Here is a 16,066-nt window from a genome sequence, read left to right as displayed (position 1 = left end):
AGCCTGTCTAGTATTGTAGCTCAGGGCACTGCTGGTCTTTCTGTATCTTCACAATCTTCCCTTGGAGAACAGTGTGAAGTAGTGGAAGGAATCGCAGGCTGATTAACAGTCTGACAGGTAGCGACGTAAACACTCCTTCCGTGGCCGTAACCATCTTTACACCAGTCTATAGGGGGAAAGTCCTATCCAGCAGGAGGGGTTTAGGGGCTCCCACACCCACCGGACACAAGTATCCCGCTGGATATCAACCCAGAATTCAGAGCCAGGTCTCCGCTCACCAGGACCGTCTGGAGTTCCGGTCTCCGCTCACCAGGACCGTCTGGAGTTCCGGTCTCCGCTCCCCGGGACCGTCTGGAGCTCCGGTCTCCGCTCCCCGGGACCGTCTGGAGCTCCGTTCTCCGCTCGCCGGGACTGTCTGGAGCTCCGGTCTCCCCTCCCCGGGACCGTCTGGAGCTCCGGTCTCCGCTCCCCGGGACCGTCTGGAGCTCCGGTCTCCGCTCCCCGGGACCGTCTGGAGTTCCGGTCTCCGCTCCCCGGGACCGTCTGGAGCTCCGGTCTCCCCTCCCCGGGACCGTCTGGAGCTCCGGTCTCCGCTCCCCGGGACCATCTGGAGCTCCGGCCTCCGCTCCCCGGGACCGTCTGGAGCTCCGGCCTCCGCTCCCCGGGACCGTCTGGAGCTCCGGCCTCCGCTCACCGGGACCGTCTGGAGCTCCGGTCTCCGCTCCCCGGGACCGTCTGGGGTGGGATTCAACCCTGCACCTTTTGACTCAGAGGTGGGAACTGAGCACAAGACTCACTCAGGGCACTAACGATAGTTCAGTAAGGGGCTGCCCTGGCACCAGCAGAGTGATGCTCAACCAGTCTGTCCTTTGGTTGAAGTGTCCAAGTGACTCTACTCTTCATTTCCAATGTTCCCCTGGGTGATGCCAGAGCAACCACCCTGGGTGATGGCACAGAACACAGCAGAGCTAGCAGTGTACAGCTCCTTTACAATGATGAACTGCACAAAATCCCCTCCATGAGAGAAACTGAGTAACACCAGTGTGGCTCAGTAGCAGCACTCTCACCTCTGATTCAGAAGGTTGTGGGTTCAAGTCCCACTCCAGAGGCTCGAGCCCATAATCCAGGCCGACGCTCCCAGTCGGTCAGTACTGAGGGAGTGCTGCACTGTCGGAGGGACAGCACTGAGGGAGTGCTGCACTGTCGGAGGGACAGCACTGAGGGAGTGCTGCACTGTCGGAGGGACAGCACTGAGGGAGTGCTGCACTGTCGGAGGGACAGCACTGAGGGAGTGCTGTACTGTCGGAGGGACAGCACTGAGGGAGTGCTGCACTGTCGGAGGGTCAGTACTGAGGGAGTGCTGCACTGTCAGAGGGTCAGCACTGAGGGAGTGCTGCACTGTCGGAGGGTCAGTACTGAGGGAGTGCTGCACTGTCAGAGGGTCAGCACTGAGGGAGTGCTGCACTGTCAGAGGGTCAGCACTGAGGGAGTGCTGCACTGTCAGAGGGTCAGCACTGAGGGAGTGCTGCACTGTCAGAGGGTCAGCACTGAGGGAGTGCTGCACTGTCAGAGGGTCAGCACTGAGGGAGTGCTGCACTGTCAGAGGGTCAGCACTGAGGGAGTGCTGCACTGTCAGAGGGTCAGTATTGAGGGAGTGTTGCACTGAGGGAGTGTTGCACTGGCGGAGGGACAGTACTGAGGGAGCGCTGCATTGTCGGAGGTGCTGTCTTTTGGATGAGACGTTAAACCGAGACCCCGTCTGCCCCCTCAGGTGAACGTAAAAGATCCCACGGCCACTATCTGATGAAAAGCAGGGGGAGATCTCCCAGTGTCCTGGGCCAATATTTATCCCTCAACCTACATTAGTGAAATAGGTTATCTGATCATTATCTCATGGTTGTTTGTGGGATCTTCCTGTGCATCAATTGGCTGCCACGTTTCCTACATTACAACAGTGACTACACTTCAAAAGTACTTCATTGGCTGTAAAGCGCTTTGGGACGTCCTGAGGCCATGAAAGTTGCTATATAAAGGGAAGTCTTTCTTTCCTTTTGTTTTACCCTCTTTGTTTGATGTTGGACGAGTAGCTTGTGTCGATTATTCACCAGTGTGCTGTTCTAACTCCTCTAGAAGGGAACCCGACCTGTCCGCTGAAGAAACCCTTCTCGCAAATGACAGACACCAATGAGGTAAAGTGACATACAGCAGCGTTGGCACTGCAACACCTCGGCCAAGAGGTACCGGGACAACGAGGGAGGTGCTGGGGGCTATCTGCCCATGTGAAGGGTCATGCCAAACATGGGAGGGTAGGGCAGCTAGGTTACAGCTGTATCTGCAAGGTGGAATCAGTACCAGCGGGAACTCAGAGTTACCTCCGAGGTCTTAGCGCCAATAGACTACTACACGATAGCCCATAATACGACCGAGGAGGCCTCACACTCCCGTATTCAGCCGTCTCTCCTCTCATCCCAGCCCCAGTTTGAACAGCAGCCCAGTGGTGCCCTTTGGCCCATTGCAATCTGGCATTGAACAGAATCCAGAGGGGCTGAGAGTGTCTATCAGGCGGGGCTGTCCTCTATCTCCCAGTCCTACCTTACACTTTACACAGCAAGAGGCAGGACCCAGGAGGCCTCCGGTCCCCGAGCATCACACCAGCCCACCATCCCAGCCGGGGTTAGTCTCCTCTCCCCTAGTTTTCCATAAGGCACTGACTGTCTGGACTCGTACAATGTGGCTCACAGAAGATTGTCCAACATCTCTCCTTCCATACCCATTATATTGGATCAATAGGTAAGATGCTGGGTATACCACACACTTGGGGGACAGTACCTGTATATCACAGACTTGGGGTGCAGTACCTGTATATCACACACTTGGGGTACAGTACCTGTATATCACACACTTGGGGTGCAGTATCTGTATATCACATACTTGGGGTACAGTACCTGTATATCACACACTTGGGGTACAGTATCTGTATATCACACACTTGGGGTACAGTACCTGTATATCACACACTTGGGGTGCAGTATCTGTATATCACATACTTGGGGTGCAGTATCTGTATATCACACACTTGGGGTACAGTACCTGTATATCACACACTTGGGGTGCAGTATCTGTATATCACATACTTGGGGTGCAGTATCTGTATATCACATACTTGGGGTACAGTATCTGTATATCACACACTTGGGGTACAGTATCTGTATATCACACACTTGGGGTACAGTATCTGTATATCACATACTTGGGGTGCAGTATCTGTATATCACATACTTGGGGTACAGTATCTGTATATCACACACTTGGGGTACAGTATCTGTATATCACATACTTGGGGTGCAGTATCTGTATATCACATACTTGGGGTACAGTATCTGTATATCACACATTTGGGGTACAGTACCTGTATATCTCACACTTGGGGTACAGTATCTGTATATCACATACTTGGGGTGCAGTATCTGTATATCACACATTTGGGGTACAGTATCTGTATATCACACATTTGGGGTACAGTACCTGTATATCACACATTTGGGGTACAGTACCTGTGTATCACACATTTGGGGTACAGTATCTGTATATCACACATTTGGGGTACAGTACCTGTATATCACAGACTTGGGGTACAGTATCTGTATATCACACATTTGGGGTACAGTACCTGTATATCACACATTTGGGTACAGTACCTGTATATCACACATTTGGGGTACAGTACCTGTATATCACAGACTTGGGGTACAGTATCTGTATATCACACATTTGGGGTACAGTACCTGTATATCACACATTTGGGTACAGTACCTGTATATCACACATTTGGGGTACAGTATCTGTATATCACATACTTGGGGTACAGTATCTGTATATCACAGACTTGGGGTGCAGTATCTGTATATCACACACTTGTGGTACAGTATCTGTATATCACACACTTGGGGTACAGTATCTGTATATCACACACTTGGGGTGCAGTACCTGTATACCACACACTTGGGGTACAGTACCTGTATATCACAGACTTGGGGTGCAGTATCTGTATATCACACACTTGGGGTACAGTACCTGTATACCATACACTTGGGGTACAGTATCTGTATATCACACACTTGGGGTACAGTACCTGCATATCACACATTTGGGGTACAGTATCTGTATATCACATACTTGGGGTGCAGTACCTGTATATCACAGACTTGGGGTGCAGTATCTGTATATCACAGACTTGGGGTGCAGTATCTGTATATCACACACTTGGGGTACAGTACCTGTATACCATACACTTGGGGTACAGTACCTGTATATCACACACTTGGGGTACAGTACCTGTATACCACACACTTGGGGTATAGTACCTGTATATCACATACTTGGGATGCAGTACCTGTATATCACACACTTGCGCTACAGTACCTGCATATCACACATTTGGGGTACAGTATCTGTATATCACACATTTGGGGTACAGTACCTGTATATCACACATTTGGGGTACAGTACCTGTATATCACAGACTTGGGGTACAGTATCTGTATATCACACATTTGGGGTACAGTACCTGTATATCACACATTTGGGTACAGTACCTGTATATCACACATTTGGGGTACAGTATCTGTATATCACATACTTGGGGTACAGTATCTGTATGTCACAGACTTGGGGTGCAGTATCTGTATGTCACACACTTGGGGTACAGTACCTGTATACCATACACTTGGGGTACAGTATCTGTATATCACACACTTGGGGTACAGTACCTGTATATCACACATTTGGGGTACAGTACCTGTATATCACAGACTTGGGGTGCAGTATCTGTATATCACAGACTTGGGGTGCAGTATCTGTATATCACACACTTGGGGTACAGTACCTGTATACCATACACTTGGGGTACAGTACCTGTATATCACACACTTGGGGTACAGTACCTGTATACCACACACTTGGGGTATAGTACCTGTATATCACATACTTGGGGTACAGTATCTATATCACACACTTGGGGAACAGTACCTTTATATCACACACTTGGGATGCAGTATCTGTATATCACACACTTGGGATGCAGTATCTGTATATCACACACTTGGGATGCAGTATCTGTATATCACACACTTGGGATGCAGTATCTGTATATCACACACTTGGGATGCAGTATCTGTATATCACACACTTGGGATGCAGTATCTTAATATCACACACTTGTGGTACAGTACATGTATATCACACACTTGGGGTGCAATATCTGTATATCACACAGTTGGGGTGCAGTATCTGTATATCATGCACTTGGGGTACAGTACCTGTATATCATACACATGGGGTACAGTACCTGTATATCACACACTTGGGGTGCAGTATCTGTATATCAGACATTTGGGGTGCAGTATCTGTATATCAGACATTTGGGGTGCAGTATCTGTATATCACACTCTTGGGGTACAGTATCTGCATATCTCACACATGGGGTACAGTATCTGTATATCACACACATGGGGGTACAGTATCTGTATATCACACACATGGGCTACAGTGTCTGTATATCATACATGAGGGTACAGTATCTATATCACACACGAGGGTACAGTATCTACATCACACACACATGGGGTACAGTATCTATATCACACACATGGGGTGCAGTATCTATATCACACACACATGGGGTGCAGTATCTGTATATCACACACTTGGGGTACAGTACCTGTATATCACACACTTAGGGTACAGTACCTGTATATCACACACAGGGTACAGTATTTGTATATCACACACATGGGGTACAGTATCTGTATATCACACACATGGGCTACAGTATCTGTATATCACACACTTGGGATGCAGTATCTGTATATCACACACTTGGGATGCAGTATCTGTATATCACACACTTGGGATGCAGTATCTGTATATCACACACTTGGGATGCAGTATCTTAATATCACACACTTGTGGTACAGTACATGTATATCACACACTTGGGGTGCAATATCTGTATATCACACAGTTGGGGTGCAGTATCTGTATATCATGCACTTGGGGTACAGTACCTGTATATCATACACATGGGGTACAGTACCTGTATATCACACACTTGGGGTGCAGTATCTGTATATCAGACATTTGGGGTGCAGTATCTGTATATCAGACATTTGGGGTGCAGTATCTGTATATCACACTCTTGGGGTACAGTATCTGCATATCTCACACATGGGGTACAGTATCTGTATATCACACATTTGGGGTACAGTACCTGTATATCACACATTTGGGGTACAGTACCTGTATATCACAGACTTGGGGTACAGTATCTGTATATCACACATTTGGGGTACAGTACCTGTATATCACACATTTGGGTACAGTACCTGTATATCACACATTTGGGGTACAGTATCTGTATATCACATACTTGGGGTACAGTATCTGTATGTCACAGACTTGGGGTGCAGTATCTGTATGTCACACACTTGGGGTACAGTACCTGTATACCATACACTTGGGGTACAGTATCTGTATATCACACACTTGGGGTACAGTACCTGTATATCACACATTTGGGGTACAGTACCTGTATATCACAGACTTGGGGTGCAGTATCTGTATATCACAGACTTGGGGTGCAGTATCTGTATATCACACACTTGGGGTACAGTACCTGTATACCATACACTTGGGGTACAGTACCTGTATATCACACACTTGGGGTACAGTACCTGTATACCACACACTTGGGGTATAGTACCTGTATATCACATACTTGGGGTACAGTATCTATATCACACACTTGGGGAACAGTACCTTTATATCACACACTTGGGATGCAGTATCTGTATATCACACACTTGGGATGCAGTATCTGTATATCACACACTTGGGATGCAGTATCTGTATATCACACACTTGGGATGCAGTATCTGTATATCACACACTTGGGATGCAGTATCTGTATATCACACACTTGGGATGCAGTATCTTAATATCACACACTTGTGGTACAGTACATGTATATCACACACTTGGGGTGCAATATCTGTATATCACACAGTTGGGGTGCAGTATCTGTATATCATGCACTTGGGGTACAGTACCTGTATATCATACACATGGGGTACAGTACCTGTATATCACACACTTGGGGTGCAGTATCTGTATATCAGACATTTGGGGTGCAGTATCTGTATATCAGACATTTGGGGTGCAGTATCTGTATATCACACTCTTGGGGTACAGTATCTGCATATCTCACACATGGGGTACAGTATCTGTATATCACACACATGGGGGTACAGTATCTGTATATCACACACATGGGCTACAGTGTCTGTATATCATACATGAGGGTACAGTATCTATATCACACACGAGGGTACAGTATCTACATCACACACACATGGGGTACAGTATCTATATCACACACATGGGGTGCAGTATCTATATCACACACACATGGGGTGCAGTATCTGTATATCACACACTTGGGGTACAGTACCTGTATATCACACACTTAGGGTACAGTACCTGTATATCACACACAGGGTACAGTATTTGTATATCACACACATGGGGTACAGTATCTGTATATCACACACATGGGCTACAGTATCTGTATATCACACACTTGGGATGCAGTATCTGTATATCACACACTTGGGATGCAGTATCTGTATATCACACACTTGGGATGCAGTATCTGTATATCACACACTTGGGATGCAGTATCTTAATATCACACACTTGTGGTACAGTACATGTATATCACACACTTGGGGTGCAATATCTGTATATCACACAGTTGGGGTGCAGTATCTGTATATCATGCACTTGGGGTACAGTACCTGTATATCATACACATGGGGTACAGTACCTGTATATCACACACTTGGGGTGCAGTATCTGTATATCAGACATTTGGGGTGCAGTATCTGTATATCAGACATTTGGGGTGCAGTATCTGTATATCACACTCTTGGGGTACAGTATCTGCATATCTCACACATGGGGTACAGTATCTGTATATCACACACATGGGGGTACAGTATCTGTATATCACACACATGGGCTACAGTGTCTGTATATCATACATGAGGGTACAGTATCTATATCACACACGAGGGTACAGTATCTACATCACACACACATGGGGTACAGTATCTATATCACACACATGGGGTGCAGTATCTATATCACACACACATGGGGTGCAGTATCTGTATATCACACACTTGGGGTACAGTACCTGTATATCACACACTTAGGGTACAGTACCTGTATATCACACACAGGGTACAGTATTTGTATATCACACACATGGGGTACAGTATCTGTATATCACACACATGGGCTACAGTATCTGTATATCACACACTTGGGGTACAGTACCTGTATATCACACACTTGGGGTACACTACCTGTATATCACACACTTAGGGTACAGTACCTGTATATCACACACGGGGTACAGTATCTGTATATCACACACATGGGGTACAGTATCTGTATATCGTGCACATGGGGTACAGTATCTATATCACACACATGGGGGGAGAGGGTTACAGCAACTGTATATCGCACACATGGGGGTATAGTAACTGTATATCACACAAGTGTGGGTACAGTCTGTATATCACTTGTGTATATATCGGTGTACAGTATCTATATCACACACACATGGGGTGCAGTATCTGTATTTCACATACGTGGGGGTACAGTATCTGTATATCACGCACATGGGGTACAGTATCTGTATATCACACACACATGGGGTACAGTATCTGTATATCACACACACATGGGGTACAGTATCTGTATATCACACACACATGGGGTACAGTATCTGTATATCACACACACATGGGGTACAGTATCTGTATATCACATACGTGGGAGTAGAGTATCTGTATATCACAAACTTTGTACAGTATCTATACCACTCACATGAGGGTACAGTACCTGTATATCACACATGGGGGTACAGTATCTGCATATCATACACATGGGGTACAGTATCTGTATACCATGCACACAAGGGCACAATATCTTTACATCACACACGAGGGTACAGTATCTGTATATCACACACATGCGGGTACAGTATCCGTATATCACACACACAAGGGCGCAGTATCTATATCACACATGAGGGTACAGTGTCTGTATACCACGCACATGGGGTACAGTATCTGCATATCATACACATGGGGTACAGTATCTGTATATCACACACATGGGGTACAGTATCTGTATACCATGCACACAAAGGCACAGTATCTTTACATCACAAACGAGGGTACAGTATCTGTCTATCACACGAGATACAGTATCCGTATATCACACACATGAGGGTACAGTATCTGTATATCACACACAAGAGGGTACAGTATCTTTATATCACACACAAGAGGGTACAGTATCTGTATATCACACACATGAGGGTACAGTATCTGTATATCACACACAAGAGGGTACAGTATCTGTATATCACACACATGAGGGTACAGTATCTGTATATCACACACAAGAGGGTACAGTATCTGTATATCACACACATGAGGGTACAGTATCTGTATATCACACACAAGAGGGTACAGTATCTGTATATCACACACATGAGGGTACAGTATCTGTATATCACACACAAGAGGGTACAGTATCTGTATATCACACACAAGAGGGTACAGTATCTGTATATCACACACAAGAGGGTACAGTATCTGTATATCACACACGAGGGTACAGTGTCTGTATACCATACACATGGGGGTACAGTATCTGCATATCACACACATGGGGGTACAGTATCTGTATACCATACACATGGGGGTACAGTATCTGCATATCACACACACGGGGGTACAGTATCTGTATACCATACACATGAGGGTACAGTATCTGCATATCACACACATGGGGGTACAGTATCTGTATATCACACACAAGAGGGTACAGTATCTGTATATCACATACATGAGGGTACAGTATCTGTATATCACACACAAGAGGGTACAGTATCTGTATATCACACACAAGAGGGTACAGTATCTGTATATCACACACGAGGGTACAGTGTCTGTATACCATACACATGGGGGTACAGTATCTGCATATCACACACATGGGGGTACAGTATCTGTATACCATACACATGGGGGTACAGTATCTGCATATCACACACACGGGGGTACAGTATCTGTATACCATACACATGAGGGTACAGTGTCTGTATACCATACACATGGGGGTACAGTATCTGCATATCACACACATGGGGGTACAGTATCTGTATACCATACACATGGGGGTACAGTATCTGCATATCACACACACGGGGGTACAGTATCTGTATACCATACACATGGGGGTACAGTGTCTGCATATCACACACACGGGGGTACAGTATCTGTATACCATACACATGAGGGTACAGTATCTGCATATCACACACATGGGGGTACAGTATCTGTATATCATACACATGGGGGTACAGTATCTGTATACCATACACATGGGGGTACAGTATCTGCATATCACACACACGGGGGTACAGTATCTGTATACCATACACATGGGGGTACAGTATCTGCATATCACACACGAGGGTACAGTATCTGCATATCACACACACGAGGGTACAGTATCTGTCTATCACACACGAGGGTACAGTATCTATATCACACACGAGATACAGTGTCTGTATATCACACACGAGGTACAGTGTCTGTCTATCACACATGAGGTACAGTGTCTGTATATCACACACATGAGGGTACAGTATCTATATCACACACGAGATACAGTATCTGTATATCACACACACGAGGTACAGTGTCTGTATATCGCACACGAGGTACAGTGTCTGTATATCACACACGAGGTACAGTGTCTGTATATCACACACGAGGTACAGTGTCTGTATATCACACACATGAGGGTACAGTGTCTGTATACAAACCACTGAACCCTGGGAGGTACCAGTGACAGAGCTGAATTTATAACAGCATGGTGAAGGGCACGGTACAGATATTATAAATCAGAGCCCTGGTGTTTTCCCTTCACAAGGATATACATAGCCTTGGATAGCGTATCCTGTGACTGACTTGGAGTGTCACAATGGGAGGGCAGCTAATATATAATTAATCCAAGAGTGTCCAGCTTTGAGTATACCTGCTTACATGTATATAGAGCACCATGTTTCCGGTATATGACAGATAGTGCACCCAGTCTGTATAACATAGTGTGCCATACACTGTCTGAGATGTAAAGAGCTTTCTGTATTCACCCAGGCTGCAGATATGAGCAGAAGCTGTGAACCTCTGGGCATATCGGAGAACAAGGAGCAACACGGCACTGACCCCATCACCAGCCTCGTACAGCAGGTATAATGAACATAATCTCACACAGAATCCCTCCCATCACAATCACACACATAATCCATCAAATCACAATCTCACAAACAATTCTCCACATTACAATCTCACACTGAATCGTCCACATCATAGTCTCACAGATTTATCACCTCAAAATCTCACACGGAATCCCTCACATCAAAGTCTCATACAGAATAATCACATCACAACCGCAAACTGAATCATCACATCACAATCTCACACAGAATTCCACACATCACAATCTCCCACAGAATCCATCAAATCACAATCTCATACAGAATCATCACATCACAATCTCACACAGAATCATCACATCACAATCTCACACAGAATCATCACATCACAATCTCACACAGAATTCCACACATCACAATCTCCTACAGAATCCATCAAATCACCATCTCACAGATTCCATCACATCACAATCTCGCACAGAATCTCTAAATTATAAACTCATACAGAATTCTCCACATCACAATCTCAATCAAAATGCTACACATCACAATCTCACAGAATCCCTCCCATCACATTCTCACACGGAATCATGATGTCACAATCTCACACAGAATCATCACATCACAATCTTACACAGAAACCATTTAATCACAGTCACACACAAAATCCCTCACATCACAATCTCAAACAGAATCATCAAATCACCATCTCACACAGAATTTTCACATTAAAATCTCACACAGAATCCATCAAATCACAATCTCACACATTACAATCTCACACAGAAACACAGTGAGTGACCCTTACCCTGTATGAACAGTGACTCTGTACAGTTACAAAGAGTGACCCTTACCCTGAATTAACAGGGACTCTGTACAGTTACACAGTGAGTGACCCTCACCCTGAATAAACAGTGACTCTGTACAGTTACACAGTGAGTGACCCTCACCCTGAATAAACAGTGACTCTGTACAGTTACACAGTGAGTGACCCTTACCCTGAATAAACAGTGACTCTGTACAGTTACACAGTGAGTGACCCTTACCCTGAATAAACAGTGACTCTGTACAGTTACACAGTGAGTGACCCTTACCCTGAATAAACAGTGACTCTGTACAGTTACACAGTGAGTGACCCTTACCCTGTACATACAGTGACTCTGTACAGTTACACAGTGAGTGACCCTTACCCTGAATAAACAGTGACTCTGTACAGTTACACAGTGAGTGACCCTCACCCTGTACATACAGTGACTCTGTACAGTTACACAGTGAGTGACCCTTACCCTGTACATACAGTGACTCTGTACAGTTACACAGTGAATAACATGTGGTGTCTCTGTCCAGACTGCACTGTACCTGTTTGTAGATGTGGTTTACCAGGAGGAACGTGTCCTGGTTGAGCCCCCTGGTGCAGGCTGTAATAAGACTGGGCTGAGTATTGCTCCGTTTGTCTGCTAACGAAGCAGCGAAGCCAATTCTCCTGTTGAAAGTCCTCATTGAGGAACGATTGCCCTGATCAGGTGTGGGAGGCAGTGCTGGTCGAGTCTGGCTTGCTGATCTTTTTACATCACCCAGTTTGTATTGGATTTGAGTTCAGGTACCAATCCTCCATTAGGATACCCACATACTACTGAGGGAGTGATGGGTTCATTCAAAGAAATCAGACAACATGTCCAGCACCAACTGCCATTTATCGACTCGCAGCTCATTGTCTTGCTGCGATTCAGTATTAACTGGATTGCAGAGTTTTACGTTATAGTGGAGAATGGTGCCTGAGTCTACAGCAGATTGGTGAGATTACCTTGGGAGTAAAGTCCTGAGATCGCTGACATGTTAACACCATTGTACAGCCTATCAACGAGAGTCTCTGGATGGTGATTAGCAATGTTTCTAGAGTATTTATGACCTGTCCTTACGAGCAACGTGCTTGAGTTAATCTCCCTCCCCCGGGTCGGTGGCATTGCCTCTGGAACGTCAATTTGTTGGTGACATGATTATCTGCTCTTCTCGGTCTCTCTGTTCTGACTGACCCACCTCACACTCGAGTGACTGTCTGAGCTTCCTGGTTTGACTTTCCCCGTCCTTGGTCTCAGGCAACTTGTGCAGTTAAGTGATACACTTATCTCTGCCTGTAACTGGTTGTTATGGCCGTCGATTTGACTTGTAGACCCTCTTACTCTCTTTATACTTGAGAAGGTCCCTTGTACAAAAGATATGGAGGCACTGGAGACGGTGCAACAAAGATTTATAAGAATGACACCAGAACTGAGAGGTTATACCTATCAGGAAAGATTGAACAGGCTGGGGCTCTTTTCTCTAGAAAAGAGAAGACTGAGGGGTGACCTGATAGAGGTCTTTAAGATCATGCAAGTGTTTGATAGAGTCGATGTAGAAAAGATGTTTCCACATGTGGGGGAGACCAGAACTAGAGGCCATAAATCATAGAATCATAGAATGATACAGCGTAGAAGGAGGCCATTCGACCCATCGTGTCTGTGCCGACTCTTAGAAAGAGCTATCCAATTAGTCCTACTCCCCTACTCTTTTCCCATAGCCCTGTAAATTTTTACTATTGAATCTGCTTCCCCCCCCCTTTCAGGCAGTGAATTCCAGATCATAACCACTCGCTGCATAAAAACATTCCTCCTCATCTCATCTCTGGCTCTTTTGCCAATCACCTTAAATCTGTGTCCTCTGGTTACCGACCCTCCTACCACTGGAAACAGTTTCTCCTTATTTACTCTATCAAAACTGTTCATGATTTTGAACACCTCATTCAAATCTCCCCTTAACCTTCTCTGTTCTAAGGAGAACAGTCCCAGCTTCTCCAGTCTCTCCACATAACTGAAGTCCCTCATCCCTGGAACCATTCTAGTAAATCTCCTCTGCACCCTCTCTAAGGCCTTCACATCCTTCCTAAAGTGTGGTGCCCAGAATTGAACACAATACTCTAGGTGAGGCCTAACCAGCATAACCATCTCCACTCACCTGGGGAGTTCTCCTCAGCCTCCTGCCGTACCCCGTGATTTGAGGGGGGATTCTCCTGTCACATAGACCAGTACCAGCTTCTAGTGGGTCTCTTGTGCCTGGGTGGGCTGGGCTTCAATGGGAGGTTTAAGTGGAGGGGGGGGGTAGCAGGAGGAGAAGATGGGAACGCCCCCCCACCTCATTAACATGCGAACTTTGGGCTGCTCCTCCTGCAAGTTCCAGCCCTCTGGGGAAGGCCCAGGGCAATGTGAAGGGGGCAGTGCTTCCTGACAGCACCCCTGAACGGCCTGGCTCTAATTTTAAGGTTATGCCCCTTGTTCTGGACTCTCCCACCAGAGGAAATAGTTTCTCTCTATCAATCCTATCAACTCCTTTAATCATCTTAAACCTCTCGATCAGATCACCCCTTAACCTTCTATATTCAAGGGAATACAAACCTAGTCTATACATCCTGTTCTCATAATTTAACCCTTTTATTCCCAGTATCATTTGTCCTGACCTTTGAACCCATGATAGATGTTCCATGAAGTGAAAAAAGTCTGCCCCTCCCCCCCTCCCTGCTGTCCAACACCGGGGGAGGGGCCGTGCTTGTGCGTCTAGTGTTTCTCACGCCTTTCCTTCTTCTGTCAAGGTGCTGGAGGCCCAAGGACTTCATGAACTGGCCAGTGACCCAGTCTTCATGGCAGTGACAGTGGGTGAGATGGTGGAGGCTTGTCGCATGGATCGCAGCCAGTTAGAGAGTGCGGCCCTGAGCCTGCTGAAGGGCCACTCCAGAGCTACAGAACCTCAGGCCCCAACGGATCCGCCATCGTCCTGCTACTGAGCCAAGACGCCCCCACAGCTAACCTCCAGTGCCGGAGGGGAAGGAGCCAACCTCCGACAACAAAGCGTAGTTACCGTCTAGTTTTATTGTGTGTATTTGGAATTCTGTCACCGTCGCCAAGGGTTATGAGGTAACTGAGAATGCGAGAGATTTCAGACGGCTTCAGACGGTTCCAGGATGCAGGTCATACAGAAGCTTCAGAACAGGAGGAGAGATTGGAAGAACTGTACAGTCACTGTGACTCCATCCTGGACTGACCGGGCCTGGTACTTAGGCTCTTGGGGTGACCGGGCCTGGTCGTTAGGCTCCTGGACTGACCAGGCCTGGTCGTTAGGCTCCAGGACTGACCAGGCCTGGTCGTTAGGCTCCAGGACTGACCAGGCCTGGTCGTTAGGCTCCTGGGGTGACCGGGCCTGGTCGTTAGGCTGTGTACTGGTTTGTGTTATTACGTCTGTACGTCAGCGTGAATGAGGCTCATTAAACACTGAGTGGCTGACAAGGCCTTGATGACCTTTGTGTTGTGTTTCCAGGAGCTGAGAATATAAGTCTGTCAAATACACAGGCCTTTCACATGTCACATTCAATAATATTACCATCTAAACCAGTCTCTAGATCCTCAGATGGGGAGTGGCAGAGATTTATCTGGGTCCAGGTTGAGTCTGACTAGTCTCCATACATAAATACCATTGAGTGCAGACAGACACAGATCTTATCAACCAGATCAAACCATTGATAAAAGCTCGATGTGAGCAGACAACAATTGTGGGGGGTGGTGGCCAAAATCTCAAATGGAAACAGGAGGAGGCCATTCAGCCCCTCGAGCCTGTTCCGCTATTAAATTAGATCATGGCTGATCTGTATTTTAACTCCATTTACCCGCCTTGGTTCCATATCCC

At 46.3% G+C, this 16,066-nt stretch overlaps 1 protein-coding gene across 1 annotated transcript in view; it reads left to right on the top strand.

Annotated features, from left to right (window-relative positions):
- LOC137344337 (voltage-dependent L-type calcium channel subunit alpha-1S-like) overlaps window positions 1–15,671 on the top strand; it is a 97,792-nt gene extending 82,121 nt beyond the window's left edge. Inside the window, exons 15-17 of the mRNA XM_068007200.1 lie at window positions 2,131–2,189; window positions 11,298–11,390; window positions 14,979–15,671. Of these exons, the coding sequence (XP_067863301.1) occupies window positions 2,131–2,189; window positions 11,298–11,390; window positions 14,979–15,170 (344 nt within the window). The 3' untranslated portion in view covers window positions 15,171–15,671. The remainder of the gene's footprint in view (window positions 1–2,130; window positions 2,190–11,297; window positions 11,391–14,978) is intronic.
- Window positions 15,672–16,066: the final 395 nt, after the last annotated feature.

The sequence above is a fragment of the Heptranchias perlo genome, chromosome 27 (genome assembly GCF_035084215.1).
Source record: "Heptranchias perlo isolate sHepPer1 chromosome 27, sHepPer1.hap1, whole genome shotgun sequence".
Taxonomy (NCBI): Eukaryota; Metazoa; Chordata; class Chondrichthyes; order Hexanchiformes; family Hexanchidae; genus Heptranchias; species Heptranchias perlo.
This window is presented reverse-complemented; position numbering and strand designations above follow the sequence as displayed.